The 18986-nt window shown below is 40.1% G+C and overlaps 1 protein-coding gene across 1 annotated transcript in view; it reads right to left on the bottom strand.

Moving 5' to 3' along the window:
- The window catches only part of GADL1 (glutamate decarboxylase like 1), a 137624-nt gene that overhangs the window by 59343 nt on the left and 59295 nt on the right, over positions 1-18986 (bottom strand). Inside the window, exons 11-12 of the mRNA XM_044255196.1 lie at positions 15863-16062; positions 4952-5003 (exon numbers count right to left, since the gene is read on the bottom strand). Coding sequence (XP_044111131.1) covers positions 4952-5003; positions 15863-16062 — 252 coding nt within the window. The remainder of the gene's footprint in view (positions 1-4951; positions 5004-15862; positions 16063-18986) is intronic.

Genomic DNA, 18986 nt, shown 5'->3' on the forward strand with positions numbered 1-18986 from the left:
GCCATGCTTGGGAGTGTGGGCTTGAGGCAATGTGGACTCAAGGGAGAGTTTCAATCTAGGGAGGAGATTTCATTTTAGAAAGGCCCCAGTGTGGCTGCTGTGTGGAGATGGGTAGGAGGGCATCTGAGACTGGAAGGGGATGAGTTATGAGACAGGCGAACTGGAGGAGTGACAGGAGCCTGAACTGAGGCAGTGGCTTCAGGAGTGGAGAAAAGGGCTCAAGATACATTTAAGAGAAGGGGAAGGGAGACAGTGAAGACAACATCAAGATTTTTGTTTGGATGGATCATAGTTCCAGTGAGTAGAATCTGGGAGAAGAGAATGGCTACACTTCAGCTTTAGGAATGTTGAATTTGAGGGGTGCCTGGATGGCACAGTCGGTTGAGGGTCTGATTCTTGGTTTCAGCTAAGGTCAGAAGATAAAGCTCCATGTCAGCTCTCACTGAGCACAGGGTTTACTTGAGATTCTTTCTCTCCCTCTGCCTCTCCCCCCAGTAAATGAATAAATCTTTAAAAAAAAAAAACTGAAGTTGGGGTGCCTGTGGGAGTCTAAGTGAAAATTTCAGGACATGCCTATGTACAAAGGACCAGAGTTTAGAAGACAAGACAAGGATAGAGCCATTATTGAAGTCAATGATAACAAAGTTTAGAAATGGATTAAACATTTCAGGGGGAGTATGTAGACACAGTGAAGAACTAAAGGCAGAAGAGTAGAAAATATTATCTAACCGGGTACCCAGATGAACAGACCTCCTTCACATAGAGACTGAGGGAAAAAAAAAGAAAAGAAAAGTCACATGGAAAGGAGAAAAACTGGGAGAGAAATTCAAAGAAACCAAAACGAAAGAGCATTTCAAGAGGGAAGGAATCGCTAATGGTGTAAGATGCTACAGAAGTCCAACAAGATGGAGATTTTAGAATGTGCATTGGATTTTGTGATTAGAAGAGTACTGCAATCTAATAAAACTAGATAAAAAGATAACCATAAATGGCAAAATGCTTGATACATAGTAATAGGAGGGGTCAAAAAGTAATAGAATATGAATAATTAGAGGTCGGGGGAGGAGGACTGAGCTGTGAATTGTCTGACACAGGAAGTGTTCAGGAAGAGGTTGACTTTCTGTTATGGTTACTGTCAAGAGAAGTTTCCTGCCTTGAGCAGGAAGGTGACTGGATGTCCTTGAAGCTCCTCGATAATCTGGCAAGTCTGTGAAACCTAAATAATTCTTCCTAATGTGGAACTCAGGAAGAGAAAAACAAATAGTTGAATAATTAGGACTCTCCCAGGAGATAAAAATAAAATATGTGAATGATAGTATAAGAATGAATGTACCTCTAGGAAAACATCTATTAGATCTTAGTTCTTACACAGAAAAACAGAGACATGATTTTCAGGGGCCTATGAATAATGTAGAATTCATTTGAAGTGATAACTTTCAGTCATCTTCAAGAAGATAATGCATTACTTTTGCTCTTTTCAGGAAAAGATATTCAAGTATCGGAGACTTGGTTTTATTGTGTTCATACAGAAGCCGGAGGGCCCCAAAACCTGTTTTCAATATTCCACTTAACATTCTATCTGCTAAAAAAGTGAATGAATAGATGTATTCATTATAAATCTATTTATTACATATAATATAAGTAAAATTTTATACATACAAAAATATATAAATATATATATATAATTATAGGCTTTCATTTTTCCTAAACTGAAAGACTTAGTTTCACAGACTATAATCAAATCTCTCTCCTCTTAAGTATGCATTAGGGTTATATTTAATCAATCCAAAGTAAGCATTTGTTAACAAAAGGGGTAATTGCCTTGACACTTATATGTGAGATTCAAGGTCTAAATTTACATTATTTCTCCAAATGGAACACAGAGAAGAGAGGCAAATGCGGATCACATACAAATACCCTTGTAAGAAGGAGTTCTGGTTCTGGAGTACAGTTGAGAAAGCCACCTTCACTGTTTTGGGGCCATCTGGCTCCCGTAAATAAAATAGCCAGGACAGGAGGCTACCTGAGGATGAAAACCCACTTTCACTTGCATTACAAGGTCGTGAATATTTGCAATTCCCTAAAGATGATGGTGCGAGGCTCCTCCCTTCATTTTTAAGCCTTTAGGAAGAATATATAAATAGCTTCTAAAACAGTTCACCTTTTTTTTTTCACTTCTTTCAGCTCTATCAAAAGATTGTAGTTCCAAGGTATACAGCACTTTCCATAAGCACCATGGCCCCCGCAGCCAGAGAAATAAAGGAAGTAATTCAAACTTGTAAAAAGGGAGGGAAACTCAACCTCAGGGAAATAAAGAAGGCAACTTAAACTCAAGAATATTTAAAAAGTCACCCGGACTCCAACTCCCAGCCATCCTAGAGCTGTTGTTTTACCCCTACGTGCTTAAGTGTGCATCTCTTAAAAATACACACATTTTCTTATGTAGTCTTAATGCCATTGTCAGACCTAATACCATTATCAGTAATCCCTTGGTATTATCCAATAGCCAGTTTCACATTAGAAATTTCCCAGCTGTTTCAAAATTTACTGTTCATGGGGGGCCTGGGTGGCTCATTGGGTTAAAGCCTCTGCCTTCGGCTCGGGTCATGATCCCAGGGTCCTGAGACTGAGTCCCACATGGGGCTGTCTGCTCAGCGGGGAGCCTGCTTTCCTTCCGCTCACTCTGCCTCTCTGCCAGCTTGTGATCTCTGTCTATCAAATAAATAAATAAAATCTTAAAAAAAAAAAAAAACGACTGTTCACAATCGTTCAACTGGGATTCTGACAGCCCCACACGTTACGCGTGGTCAGTGAACCTCTTCAGTCTCTGTGAATCCCTGTGATCATCACTCCCTCCTCCGTAATTTTTCTTCACACCACGGAATGTTGAAGAAACCAGGTCAGCTATCCTGTAGAATGTCCCACCCTCTAAATGTGTCTTTTTGCTTCTTTGGGGTGTTCCCAGAAAGTCACTTAAATATGGTTTTTCTTGTTATCTGTGTAAGTTCCTTCATGTCCCTGTTTTTCAGGAACTTTGGACTCTTTTGTAGATAGTGATAGAAGGACTGTCACCACACCTCACCTGGGCCACTGCAACGGCATCTCAGTTTGTCTGATTTGCCCTTTTCTTGGCGGCCCTTCACATCCTCCCTCCTGCCCCATTCCTCTCTTCTCAGGAGGACATCCAGCATCATCTTTTAAAATGGAATTTGGCGGGGGTAGTGGGGGGTGTTGGGGGTGTTGGGGTTGGGGAGAGGTTCCTGGGTGGCTCAGTCAGTTAAGCATCTGACTCTTGAGTTCAGATCAGGACATAATCTCAGGATCCTGAGATCAAGGCCCATGTCGGGCTCCACTCTCTTCTGCCCCTTATCTCTCTCTCTCTTTTTCTCTTAAACAAATAAAGTTTAAAAAAAAAAAGTTTAAAAACTAAATAAATAAAATGGAATTCAGACTCCTGTCTCCATAAAACTTCTTTACTGATTACACTTGGAATAAAAGCCAAAACCAGGACCCACCTGACTCCACCAGCTCCGGTCTCTGCCCACCTCTCCACCTGCACCCCTGCCCCTCGTTTAATATACCTTCTTCTGGTTCCTCAAACACATAAAATTCTTTTCAGCTGGAAGCCTTTGTAGTTGTTTATTCATTCTATCTAGAACGTCTTTCCCTCAGACATCTACATGACATACTGTTTACCATTAGTCAGGTCTCGGCTTTAAAAAAAGACCTCAGAGACCCCTAGCTGTATGCCCCAAATGAAACAGGCCACCCAACCACCACCCACCTTGTCATTCCAGTATCTCACCCCTGTCTCTATTACACAACTTGCCACATCTGTAACTCTCTTTATTTGTATACTCAATTCTCTCTCATGAACCTGCTTTATTGTTTTCTTAGCACATCTCACTACCTGAAGTTTGCTAGGTATTAATTTGCTTGTTTATTCCCTGTCACTTGCCATTTGAGTATAAGCAAGGGAATTTCCCTGTCTTACATTTGCAATACCTAGAACTGTGCCTGGCACATAGTAATTGATCAATAAATCTTGCTGAATAAATGAATGCCAAAAGTTAGGCAGATTGCTTACGTATGAAAAAGTTCTTAAGGTTGTAATCTCTAGGTGATGTTTACATTAGGTTAAAAATTGCTATATAGGGGCACCTGGGTGGCTCAGTGGATTAAGCCTCTGCCTTTGGCTTGGGTCGTGGTCTTGGGGTCCTGGGATTGAGCCCTGCATCGGGCTCTTTGCTCAGTGGGGAGCCTGCTTCTCCCTCTCTCTCTGCCTGCCTCTCTGTCTACTTGTGATCTCTCTCTCTGTCAAATAAACAAATAAAATCTTTCTTAAAAGTTGCTATAAAATATATGCTATAAGGAGATCTAAGAGAACAGCCCATACTTCATATTTCTTAAATATCAGAATTAAAGAAGATTCTTCATAATTTCTATATATTTTAGGGAAAAAAACCCACTATTCTCTATCTTTGCAACCATTTTATTTTTATATAATAGCAAACAGTCCAACCACGAAATGACTTATTTTCCCATTGCTCCAAAGCTAATATGCTCTCATTATTTTATAAAAAGAGAAAACTATATGCATTATTGTACATTCACTTAATTGATTTTTCACATGTAGGCACCACTATTGCAGAGTTGAATATTCACAGTACAATCATCATGCAATTTATATATTTATTCAGTATTATCCTTGGTAATTATTATTGAGCACTTTAATTTTCAATACTTAGATGCAAGTGTGTTCTTTGCAAATCCAACAAAGGCAAAATACTCACTAATAGAGTAAATTAACATAATGGACTCCATGAATTAAGCTAATGACTTGTTTCTAAGTCTGCAACACAAAAACCAACGAAATATAACAGATTTGAAAATTGCCACCTTCATCCCTGTTGACTGACAAAATCACGAGCACAATTCCATAATCACTTACTTCCAGCAATAGCTTGAATCCTTCTCTTTTCTTGATTTCTTCTACGAGGTACCTAAAAATGAAAGACACAATAATATTTATACCCTAACATCTAACAACTCCATGAGAACGCGTGAAACACAAAAACATTGTTATTTCAGAATGCAGAGATAAGGCTTAGAAATACAGGCTTAGGAATAAGGAAGGGCAGGGGGATAGGGATAAACATGGATTTAGGCAGATATCCCTGAACCCACAGCGGACTCCGAGGACCCAAGTAAAAGATACATCTTTTGGATGAGGTGATGTTTATCACTTATGTTAGCATCAGACTTTAACCCCAATATGAAAACCACCTAAAATAGATTGGAGATACATCTCTGACTATGTGGGTTTCACATTCACGTCCTAGACGGGGATTTAACACTGTACTTATATTACCTAGCTGGCTTTTGGTGAATAGTCTTACCTGTAAGCTCATTTAAGATCAAGGAAGCTGAACATTGTGTATTCCAAGGCCAGGACAGAGGGTCAAAGGACTGATCATGTTAAAAGTAAGTGGGCTGTGACCACTGACAGAATGTCTATGAAGTCATCTCCAATGTCAGGGAAAAAAGAACTATCATGCCATAAACAAAAGGCACAGATATAAGAGATGCAGAATATGACCAAGGATAGATGAAAATAACCTTGCGAACATAGAGTAAAGCAACATGGGCACCTCTTCCCTGGGCTTGGTTATAGTCTATATGAAAAGAGGAGCCTTTCAAAATAACTGGTTTTAAATGATTTGATCAAGAGCCTTGCAAGGTTCCTAACCCTAGACCTAGTATTTCAGATTTGGGGGTAAAATGTAAGAAAATGATCAAGGCTATTGACAAAAATATACTTGCCAAAATAATTTTTTGTGATTTTATAAGTAACAGTGAAAGAAAGAAAAAGGAAGAAAAGAACGAAAGAAAGAGGGAGGAAGGAGGAAGGGAGGAAGGAAAGGAAAGAGAGAGGGTTGGAAAGGGGAGGGAGGGAGGAAGGAAGGAAAGAAAGAAAGAAAAAACATTACACCCCAGGAATGAGGATTGGCTTTGAAAATTAGGATCCATTCATCATATGAAATTATGGTATAACTATCAGGAAAGGGCAACGAGGTGGCTCAGTTGGTTGAGCATCTGACTCTTGATTATAGCTCAAGTCATGATTTCGGGTTGTAAGATCGAGCCCCACACCAGGCTCTGCACTCAGCATGGAGACTACTTTAGATCTCTCTCTGTATCTCCCTCTGCTCCTCCCTCCATCTAAAAAATAAATAAAAATAAATCTTAAAAAAATTACATACAATATGATCATGTCACTATATTTATTAAATTAATATTTAAAAACAACAAAAATGTTTTTCTTGGGCCTCAATTTCAAGAAAACTGAAACAACACAATCTGCTTTTCTAACCACGAATGTTATTTCAAAAGAATTAAGTAAAATCATGCATATATGTAATTCTACCTAAATCTATGTGTAAATATGTGTGCATGTATTTCATACAAAATAACCAGAAACAAGACTTAAATCCAGAAATTGGCAAATGGTAAAATAAAACATATTACAGCAAAATAACGTCATACGACACAGCTATTAAAAAGAATAAATTACATCTACTTCAATTAAACCGCAGGGATGCTCATGATGTATTAGCAAGAGATGAAAGCAAAGTACTTGCTTTCATTATTGACATTTCTCAGTATGTCAATAATATGTCAACAATATGTCAATAATGTGATTTTGTCATATTGTCAATATGTCAAATTGTCAATAATATGATTTTGTCAATAATATGATTTTGCTTTTTAAGAAATTATCAAAAAGAATGCAGAAGTAATTCATATCCATATATAGATAGATAGATATCTCTCTATCTATATATCTTCATATATATATCCCCCCCACAGAGTAAAGACTAGAAGGGTACACAATAAATTCTTAGTGTTTACCTGGGGAAGGGACATATAGAATACAATGGGGTAGTTAACAACTCTTTTCTTATATTTTTTTGCAAAGTTTCATAGATGTGGTTACTTGTGTAATTTTTTTTTTAAGATTTATTTATTTATTTATTTGACAGACAGAGATCACAAATAGGCAGAGAGGCAGGCAGAGAGAGACGGGAGAAGCAGCCTCCCTGCTGAGCAGAGAGCCCGATGGCGGGGCTCGATCTCAGGACACTGAGATCATGACCTGAGCCGAAGGCAGAGGCTTAACCCACTGAGCCACCCAGGTCCCCCTGTAATTTTTGAAAGGAAACTTAAAAAAGAAAAATGTAAAGCACAAATATAATAGTCGAATACAATCCCTGTCAATACAAGGAAAGCTTGAGAACCATATTTTTTCAGCTTCTCAGACACAAACACATACAGGCAATCTGTAAACTCCAAAGCAATACCACACCTCATCCTGAAGAAGCCTATGCTACTCCTGGACACCACGAGGCTATGGAAAAGCTTTGCACCTCCAGAAATCCTGGGACTGACTCTAGAAGATTCTAATTGTGCAGCTCATCAACTTTGTGACTCTAGGCAAATTCCTTAGCTTCCCTGAGCCTGCCTCAGTTTCCTCTTGTATGAAATAGAAATGTGAGACTAGGTGAGTCAAATCCTTCCCCAACAGATGATGGCTGTGGGAAACTTACACGAAAGTCTCAGTTTAGGCTATTTTTGTCAAATTGGCTAATGCTGCTCCCAAGAGAAAGGCATCCTAAAACAGAGCTGTATCATTTCAGTTTAAACTCTGCTTTTTGCCTCTTATGGGTACCCAGGCTTTGTGTCAGGGCCATTGTCCCTACTGAAGCCACTCTCAGAGCACAGAGTGGAACACTTCGGGTGAGTTGAGAGTGGGGGTGATTCGGGTGAAGGGTCGCTATTAGAACTACAATAAAGGCTTCCACGGGAACCCCCAACTATGCTCCATGCCAACCCATATTAATAAGTCTCCCACATAAAAAAGTTCAACTGCCAAATAAATGTGAGCAATGCTGGGCATGCCAGTTCGATTATTTTTGTCTACAATTAGTAGAGTACTTGGCTTAATTCATAAGGATGTTGTTTTTTTTTAAGATTTTATTTATTTACTTGACACAGAGAGAGATCACAAGCAAGCATAGAGGCAGGCACAGAGAGGTGGGTGGGGGAAGCAGGCTCCCCTCTGAGCAGAGAGCCCAACGCAGGGTCTATCCCAGGACCCTGAGACCATGACCCTGAGACCACTGGGTCTACGGCAGAGGCCCAACCCACTGAGCCACCCAGGCACCCCACATAAGGATGTTTATTGAACTGGTTGGATGGTTCAATGCTGTCATAAGAACCAGGCCTTTTCTACCATTTCAGCCTGCCTTGCTCAGAGTGCTAATGACTTGCCTCATGTTCTCAAGATGGGTGCCATACTCCAAGCATCGCAGCCTTCGACGCATGTCCAAGAAGGAGGAGAGGGGGCTGGAGCAAAAGTCTTTCCTCTCCCTTTCTCTCTACTGAGGTAAGAGTATTTTCCCCAGAAGCCTTCAAAGAACTCTTCCTCAATCTTCGGGACTGAGGCTGAGTCATATTCTTATGAGTTTAGGGGTAAACTCATTACAGGCAATGGAGATTGGCTTAGACCACTGTTCCCAGCTATACTGTTGCTATCTAAATAAAATCAAGGTTCTCTTAGTAAGAAAAAGGGGGAGAATGGCTGTTGGGTGAATAATAAACAGTGTCTGCATGTTAAAAATGTTAAAAACAGGGGTGCCTGGGTGGCTCAGTGGGTTAAGCCTCTGTTTTCAGTTTGGGTCATGATCCCAGGGTCCTGGGATTGAGCCCCGCATCAGGCTCTCTGCTCAGCAGGGAGCCTGCCTCCACCTCTCTCTCTGCCTGCCTCTCTGCCTACTTGTCATCTCCGTCTATCAAATAAATAAATAAAATCTTTAAAAAAACTGTTAAAAACAAAGTTAAAAATGTTTCTCTATTACAGGCCCCCTCAGGAAAGCTGTAACTCTGAGAGAGAAATAACATAGTAGTTAGCACTTTCCAAACATATTTGAGCATGGAAATATTTTTTGGAAGAACATTCATTAAGATCTTCTGGAAGTCTATTATCCCACAGAGAGCAGTTTCAGAGATGGTAGCTGAGAAGTGCTTCTTCAATAAGGTACCTTCCTCTCTTCTTAAATAAAAGTTTAAGTGCAAAAGGAGTTTGGGGGAGGGAATCCAAATAAGGTTTGAGTCACTTCTGCCCACATTCATAGGAATGATTTGTTCCTCACAATTTTTCTTTTCAATACATGAAAACAGACTAAAGATAAAATACATTTCAAAAAAAAAAAAAAAGAACCTCTTCTTATCTGATACAAACCAGAAAAAGATGTACATTTGAGTCTGGAGATATAATGCAGGAACCAGGAACCACTTCTACCAAAAGGCATCCAGGTAAATGGGTTCAAAAAACAATAATAGCTTTTAAAAACTCATCACTTTGCTTCCTGCCAAGCTTGGCAAAAAGAGAGAAGGGAGGGCGAAAAAATTACACATTAGCAAGAATTTTCACCAATCCTACAGGGTACAAAAACTCTTTGTATGAAGATTCTGGCTTGATTTTGAAGCAGACATTAATGCTAATCTTGTTCCCAAACACTTCCCTTTCCTTTGCTTACAAATAGGCTTCCAACCCCGAAGTCTCTCAATTCTCTGATTCGTTCGGTGATTAGGTCTGTTTTTGCCTTTAATTTGTCCTTTTGTAGGGTATTTTTTCTTTTTTGGAAGCAGCCTTTCCAGTTCCTTCCTCAGCTACTCGGAGTCTCCCTGGAACACTCTGGACCAACCTTCTCTCCCAGTCTCACCTCCTCATTTGAAATTTCTTTCTGATGCACAGAGCCTCCAGAGCTCCTGAGAGGTTTCTCCATCTGCTTTCCTCATGCTCTGCATATATTAGAACATATTGCACGATGCGTGTGATTCATCACAGACACCTACATGCTACGTTCTCCTGCAATTGTGGGTTTTGAAAAATGACCAATATAAAGATAAAATGAAAACACTGGCCCTTCCGTAGCCCTGTAGACTCCCCCTCTCCCGTCACCTAGAGAAATACACAAGCACAGAAGTGCCATTGGGTAACTGTTCACCTTTTCCACACTGAAAACAAGAAATCCCTCAGTATTCATGCAAGTCGGTGAAATGAATGCCATCTGAGAGATTAAAGAGATTGTGTGTCAAGGGACTGGATAAATGATACACTAGAGATCTAACCAAGTAGCCGAATGGGAATTCTTGAGCTGTTTGTTGTTGTTGAAAAGATTTACACACATGACTTTTCTCGGCTTGCTTGAAAAATTACCTCTTACTGAATAACCATTTAACCTGAGGGCCACAGCAGAGGCCTACAAGGTGCCCCCAGCAACAGGTAGCCCTGGGCACTGGAAAACATTTTCAACTTTCCTAAGCAGATACCAGGGGTACACGGTCACCTGCCTGGTGCCCGAGGTGGTTTTAAACCTCAGCCGTCTGCATTTCATTTATGCTTCATAATTGCTTGCTGTTTTTCAGTTCCCGATGTCACTGGTTTTCAAACAACCCAAGGAGAAAGCAAGCTTTTAGTCATTAATATTTCTTGAGATAAGAGTTCTCTCAGCAATTGGAATGATGAGGGTCAAATGGTAATTAGTAAAGGCTTTAGAGCTCTTCCGGGCACTAATTTTCCCCTTTTTTTTCTAGATTCTGACAACTTATTAAATAGGAATCTTTGTCCTTTAAAATCTGCTTTTGTGTTCCCAAGGGAAAAGAGCAAGATCTCTGATCAGGGGGATGGCAAACCATTATTCCATCAAACTCCGGTCCTTCAGTCTTAAGGTCAATATACAAATTTCAAAACTAAGCTCCATTTAGACTCAGAAACATGGAATACTCTTTCTATGCAGTCAGAGCAACCTTTCCTGCAAGGTCAGTGGAGAAAGAGCTGCCCAGCCTGTCCAGTATTTGAGAGATCTGACAGAGGGTCTAGGGACAGGTGTTTTGGTTGGACAGGCTGCTGGTAATGAGTGCGCAGCTCAAATAGTAACACGATTCTCATGTGCAGCTTTACTTTGTTAATTCTTTTTTTTTTTTAAGATTTTATTTATTTACTTGACAGAAAGACAGAGATCACAAGTAGGCAGAAAGAGAGGGGGAAGCAGACTCCCCGCCAAGCAGAGAGCCTGACGTGGGGCTCGATCCCAGGACCCTGAGATCGCGACCCGAGCCGAAGGGAGAGGCCCAACCCACCAAGCCACCCAGGCGCCCCTACTTTGTTAATTCTTATCTGCTGAAGGAAATTATACTCTTTGGAAACAAAACAATGTTAATTCTGAGATTATAGACATTATGCCAGGTAGAGCCTTCTGAACACGGATGAGAATCATTTTTCAAGTCAGTGGCCTACAGTCAGCTCCCAGTGGAGCTTGAACTCTCAAGAGTCAGTGGTTTGAACTGATTACACCGGCTCACTTACTCAGTGGTGTTCCAGAGCTACTATGGACTGGCTAGTGAGAGCCCATGTTAAATATTTAGGAATTTTATAAATCAAAAGTGTTGATAGCTTGCAGTTTTACACAGTGGGAATATTTACACCATGGGGATTGACAGATGTAACAAACTGGGGATTCTGTGTCTTCCTCCTGAGAGCCAGTTTTCCAAGACACTGCTATACATGGGTTCAAACAGAGTAGATCCCAGCTCTAAGAAAACGTTTCTCTTTTTCTAAAGAGAACTACAAACCAATTAGCCAATCTGAAAATAAATAAAATCATAAAAATACTTATGTTGCCAACTTGATATAGTTCTTTTTTTTTTAAAGATTTTATTTTATTATTTATTTGTCAGAGAGAGAGAGAGAGGGAGAGAAGCACAGGCAGACAGAGTGGCAGGCAGAGGCAGAGGGAGAAGCAGGCTCCCTGCAGAGCAAGGAGCCCGATGTGGGACTCGATCCCAGGACGCTGGGATCATGACCTGAGCCGAAGGCAGCTGCTTAACCAACTGAGCCACCCAGGTGTCCCGATATAGTTCTTAATCCTAGAGAAACTTTCTCTAAGTTTATAATTTCATATTCACTCCAAGTGGCATGTGTAAAAGGGCTCAGCCAAAAATAAAATAAAAATAGGGGCGCCTGGGTGGCTCAGTTTTTTAAGCGTCTGACTTTAGATTTTGGCTCATCTCATTCTCTCGGGGTTGTGAGATTGAGCCCCACACCAGGCTCTGCACTGGGCATGAATCCTGCTTAAAATTCTCTCTTTCCCTCTGCCCCACTCTTCCCACTCTCTGTCTTTCTGTTTCTCTCAGAAAGAAAGAAAAAAAGAAAGAAGAAGAAAAAAGGAAAAGAAAAGGAAAAAAAAAGAAAAAGAAAAAGAAAAGGACTCAACATTTACTTGGCATTAGGGGTAGGAGAACAGGATGACCTTGCCCACCCTAGGAAGAGAGGGCTGGGTAATAAAAACTGTGAAAAGTTAAGGCAAAAAACAAAACAAAACAAAAAAACTATGATGAGTAATAGCGTGAAAGAGGAGGGATTATTTTTCCAAATATTTAGATATAGGTCACAGAGTCTGCAGTGATGCTCGCTGAAATGTTAATTCAATTCAATTCAACTTGACAAACATTTACAAACAATAAGTGTTTGTTGAATTGAATTGAAGTGTTAACATTTATCCTCCTGTGATATTTCTCTGCAAAAATTAGAAAGTATCCTTAGACTATAAATTAAATTCTACCCTGAGATGAATGTTAACTTTATAACAAATATGATCATCAAATATTTATATCTAGCCTTCTTTTAAGACACCTGTCAATGAATTACTTAGCAGCTTAGATAAAATAATACAGAGATTCTACCACACTTAAGTAGTATGAGATAATACAAAAAAAAGGAAACAGAGCTTTCTGAACTTTTATTTTAACTGAACAGAAACTATGAATAATTATGGTGGATAGTTTCATTTTTCTTACCATTGGGTAATTATCTCCCTAATTCTGATGGAAGTACATTAACCTTACTTCTAATAAAGGTATAGTCCTCACCTAGTTTCAGGATATTTTCCATAGGAGGAGTTGACGTTGTCCAGTGCCAAGGGATGGCATGTGACAGAGTGACCAGTGAAAGTAACACATTTCCCTGACAATAGTGACTGATGACAGATGGACATTTGGCTCATTCAGATATGAAAACTTTCTTTAGGATTGTTGAGAGAGGAGCACACTTTCACTTGGACCTTGAACTTGAATCCAAGAAGACAGAAGCTAGAGATCTTACACTCCAGGTTGCCATCTTCCTCCATAAGAATAAACCAACATAAAAAAGAGCAACCCTGAAAGATGGAGAAAGATTGAGGCCTGGTGATATCATTTAAGCCCTTAGATAAGTCATTCCAGAAGTCATCATTATACTAGCTTATAACGAACATGTCATAATAAATTATATTTCTTTGTTCATAGTATCTTGAATTACTGTTTCTGTTGCTTGCCACCTAAAGAGACCTAAATGATACATATTTATAGATTTTTTAAAACTACTTTTTAAACCACAATCACTAGAATTGCCAACTTCTCTAACACTCTTCTGAAAGTACCAAAGCCTGCCCTTTACCTGTCCTTAATCCAAGCCATAATGAAAGAGAATAAAGGAAACCTCATTTGAAATGGACTCAGGAAGTCCTGAAGATGAAGTTTTCATGCCCCACCAACTCGACATCAATTGCAGACCTCAACAGGAAGAGGCATACCTTGGATTTTCCAACAGGAAGAAGCCTATCTAACTACCACAGCAAATGGGAAGATTTTCTCTTTGTCTAGCAAAAGGCTCAGCTAATAAGAAGCCATCACTCTGTCTTATCCAATGGACTTATGCCTAAAGCAGCCCCTCTGGATTTCCCCCATTCTCCTTTATAAGCGAGCTCATCTCCTTTGTTCTCCAGACTTGCTTATGATTTGCCGTAATTTGCATGTCCCGAATTGCAATTCCTCTGCCATTCCCAAGTAAGCCCATTTTGCTCGTAAAAAACTGGCTGTATCATTTTCAAGTTCAATACCGTGTAACTTTGCAGTTCTTCCTGCTAAAAGGCAGATTATATTCCCTGCCTCTTGACATGGAGGCTGGCCAGGTGATTTGCTTTGGCCATTGGAATGCCAATAGATATGATACAATCAGGCCTTCAAAGTCAGCTTGCATAATGGGGTTTGCCTTCTTGATCTTCTGTTATCTCCATTACAAGAACACATTCTGGCTTCCTGTTAATCCAAAGAAGAGGAAAAGCATGTGGGGAGTAGATGGCCCACCCCTACAGCCACCATAGTTTGGGATAAAGACCCTCCAGCCCACTTGAAGATGTCTGAGAATAAATAATAATTGCTGTTTTAAGACCCTGAGTTTTCAGACAGCTGTTGCATGGAGCACCCCTACAACTCCCAGTCTGGAAAAAGAAAACTGTCTTAAATCTCTGAGGAGGGACTTCAGGATTTTGCCAGTGAAATGTGCACAGGAAGTATGAAGGAGAGAGAATCCAAACCAGAGACCATAGTGGTCATACCTACAGTGGTCAAGCATGTAAGAAAAACCAAAACTCATAAAGCATGTAGCACAGGCCAGGCACTGCCCTTCGTGTTTTGCATATATCGATTCATCTAATCCTCATAGCAACTATTTGAATGACACACCATTTGATCTCCATTTTACTGGGACGAAACTGGGGTACAGAGAGGTTCAGAAACTTGCCCAAGTCACCTCACTTGTAATTGGTAGAGCTAGGTTTTGAGTCCAGGTTGGCTGCAAATAACAGGAGGAAGTACAGGGAGTGTTTCTCTAGATGCCATCAACACGTTCAGTGGTTTGTCACCATGTGGGATTGAGAGCATTCTGATCCTTCCAGAGAAGCCAAAAATCCAGATTTTGACAAATCTCCCTATTTTTAAGTATTTTACATCTTTAAATGTTTGACTTTTTTTTTTTTTTTTTAACACCAAAAAGATTAAGCCTATGTAGTTCAGGCTCAACAAATCACATTTCAAACTAAATCTGTTGGCGGCCTGCCCATGTGCACCCACTGATCCACACTTAGAGAAAGAGTCTTGTTTGGTTGGCAAGTGTCCACCACCTGTATCTTACGGGCTTCTGTAATGTCTCAGAAAGTGGCTTCAAAAGTTTTGTCTCTAATGTTACAATGAGACAAGTAACCATAACATTTCCATATTGCCTTTACCTTTGAGTCTTTAGTCTAGCCCTGCGTTCTCACACACCTGTTTTTCAGGTCTTTGAAGTCACATAATTTGAACTTGGTGCTCCCTCTGCCTGCACCATTCTTCTTCACTTTGTTTCCTGGGTCTTAGCTAAATTTCAGTTCCTCCAGGGCTTCTGCCAATGCCCCTCAAGAACACTAGGGAACTAGGGGCACCTGGGTGGCTCAGTCGTTAAGCGTCTGCCTTCAGCTGAGGTCATGATCCCAGTGTCCTGGGATTGAGCCCTGCATCAGGCTCCCTGCCCAGCCAGAAGCCTGCTTCTCCCTCTCCCACTCCCTCTGCTTCTATTCCCTCTCTCGTTGTGTCTCTCTCTGTCAAATAAATAAATAAAAATCTTTAAAAAACAAACACACACACACTAGGGTACCCTCCTGAGTGCTCCTGGAGCACCATGTACCCACACTTATCAAAAATTGGTTCACTCATATTTTAACAGCTTTGCCACCTAAATGTATCTCTTACTGGGCTGGGATCCCAGGGGGTGGGTGTAGGACTGCTTGGTTCACAATTGCTAACCTGTAGTAGGTATTGAGAAAATGGTCATTAGATGAAAGGAGAAATGACAAAAGAAAGAACGTGTATAGACTTTGCAAATGTTATTTCCATCAAGTCTTTCTGTTACAGATATACACACACACAAACACACACAGGCAAGTACCTAGATAAAGCGAGTGCACGATTAACTCTCTCTTCAAGGCCTAATGTGCCCAGGGCCTTCCAAGTCATCCAGAACTTGAATGCATCTGGTCTCCTGCTGCATTGGATAGACTTGTCTCCTGTGTCGTAGCTGATGTCATAGAATTTGTCCTGCTGGAAGAGGTAAGATGCCTTGGCAGAGTAGCATTTCTTAAGAAGGTCCTTTGAAAAGAGAGAGAGAGGAAGAAAGACAGAGAGAGAGGCTGTAAAACTGTCCATTTTTAGAATACACTTGATTTTAAAAACACACACCCACAAACAAAACCTGCAGGATGTTCTACCACCTGGTGCCAAAGCACCTGCTCTCACTCTGACGGCCCTGCATGGGAAGCAGGATGTGTATATTAACTTTGAGACACGTGTTACCTATTTTGTTTGGGAAAAAAAACAAAAAACAACCTCCAAGTTGAGAATCTCAAGTGCATCTTCACACACTTATTGATGAGTACTTGGAAGCTCGGAGGTGACCATGTCATCACCTGTACAATATAGAAGTGGATCAATTTCTCAAGATGCAAGAAAATCTGTCTATAACCCTCTCAAGGCTCCATACTGGGAAAAAAAAATCTAACATCTTTTACATACTTTATATAATTTCGTAGGTGAAACACTAGGCACTTGTAGGCCCTTCTTTTTAAGTCATATTCATATTAACAAGGCCAAAAGTGATAATAACTCAGGGATACAAATCCTGAAGAAAGAGCTGTGAAAGAGTTCAGTGGAAGCCAGCAAGTTATGACCACCACAAACATCACCCACAAATCCAAAGGGTTTTTTGGGTTGGTTTGGCATGGGTTTTATTTGCAACCAAATTTAATTCGCATTTACTGAGTGGTTACTTCTCTCTAAGCAGTAAGTGACAATTTACCCTGTTTATTACCATTCTAAATTCTTCACCTTGACCTCAAATTTTGCATTCAGTGTCATCTAGTATTTACATATTCCCAGATTTCCCATCTCAAGCTATGCTTTACCTTCAACTTCCCTCCTGCTCATCCCATTGTACTTTGCAGTCCCCACAATCATGTGAACATCCTCATTGCTACAGAATACCTAGTAAAACCCTCTGCTTCCCCAACAGAACCAAACTACTCAAAGTCCCTTAACCACTAGATCAGGCCCCATATGTATCTTTGCTCAGATCACTTGCTTGACCTTACCTCTATTTTAGTATAATATTTGACACATTCAAAAAGTACATGCAGCATAATTACAAGTTCTTAAGTTTACTAATACCAAACAAGGTCTTTCCTCGTTATCTAGGTCTGCCCTTCTTTTGGGTCCCATCTCGAGTTATATTTTCCCTTCAGCCTTTCCTATTGGACTCACTTCTTCCTTCTATATTTGGCTGCATTTGCTGGCTTTGCTCTGTGCTTTCCCTACTCAGTATGAAGTTTGCATATATTCTCTCTTTGTGTAGTCAAGCAAGTTCCTGAGGGCAGGAATCATTTCCTATTTATGTCCATGTCCATAGAGCTTAACACTGTACTGGGCATACAGGACCCTCCCTAAGCAATTATGGGTGATGATACCACTTCCCATAATCCCCATGTCCTCACATTCCCCTGACACGTAGTATGAACAGAAGAAACTCAGATATGTGAATTTCTCATTTGGAGCATTTTCTAAATCTTAACAATACAAAAGGATCAGTACTATGCAGGAAACCACAGAGAAACTCCCCGATGGTCACAGAGGTCCTAGAAAGTGACCTCTTCTGAACAGAGAAGGTATTCATTTGACTAATCAACTCAGTACCTTCCAAACAAAACCATGCATTTGCTGTCTTAATAGTAACATTGTTATAGGTGGATACCAATCTGGATATAATGTGTGCCATTACCAGAAAGCATGATTTTATGTTACGTAAAAAATTATAGACCAGGGGCGCCTGGGTGGTTCAGTGGGTTAGGCCTCGGCCTTCAGCTTGGGTCATGATCTCAGGGTCCTGGGATCGAGCCCCACATTGGGCTCTCTGCTTGGTCGGCCTGCCTCTCTGCCTACTTGTGATCTCACTCTCTCTCCCCCACGTCAAATAAATAAATAAATAAAATCTTTTAAAAAAAATTATAGACCAACTATAATCAAGAACTCAAAACTCCATTCATCCAGGTCCCAAAATAAATAGTATAAAGATAATAAACAAAGGAATACTGGAAGTCTTCAGTCTTGCTCTGATGGATATTGTTGGTAGACACAGGGGAAGAATAGATTGCTCTCATCTGAACATTAAGGTATAAAGAGCCCCTTTCTCTTTAATCTCTACTTTCATTCTATCAGTAATCCTCAGCTCTGATCACAGCTGCCACCACTGCATCTCCCTACCCTCAAAGGTCAGACAATTTGGTTATTGTTTCCATAGCAACTGCAGCCTAACCATATATTTTAACATTAAAAGGCCACTGCATACATTTTAAGGACAAAGCACACACACCATCTTGTACTTGCATCATGACTATAAATTTACTTTCATCAACCATAAAAGACTCAAAAAAAGTCCCCCACACAGATGAACTTTGGACATTTCTTGAGCAAGTTTCAGTGCTTCTTGCTAGTGATTGAAAGGGAAAGGAAGCCCATCCATTATCAGGAGACAAATTGCATCATCATAGGCAAATGGAGAAGAGAAGAGCCAAAAAAGCATGCCGCAGAATGAGTGATTGTCCTCCAGTCCTGACACCATTAATTTCATTACACTGAAAAATCCTCCTGCCTTGGGAAGGCTTCATAAAGAACAACTGGAGGCTTGGGATTTACTTTATCGAAAATAAATGAAAACTTTCACCAGAAAGTTCCTGCTTTGCATTTTAGTTTGTATCCTTGTATTAAAATGGATGAGATGTCTTTAGTTTTAAGATACACTTCGACTAAGAGAAGATGTTCAGCTCCCCAGAGAAAAGAACATTTTGGAATAAGTAGAGTGAAAGTTAATGTTTTTGAAAATAATTAGTCATTATTGTACCATCAAAGAGAAGCACCGTGTTTATCTGGCTCATCTTTATAATCTTAATGCTAGCTGGACAATAAATACTGGGTATATGATTTCCAGAGACATAGATGCAATAAGAATACAAATTGCTTTATAC

This window comes from Neovison vison, chromosome 6, assembly GCF_020171115.1.
Source record: "Neovison vison isolate M4711 chromosome 6, ASM_NN_V1, whole genome shotgun sequence".
NCBI lineage: Eukaryota > Metazoa > Chordata > Mammalia > Carnivora > Mustelidae > Neogale > Neogale vison.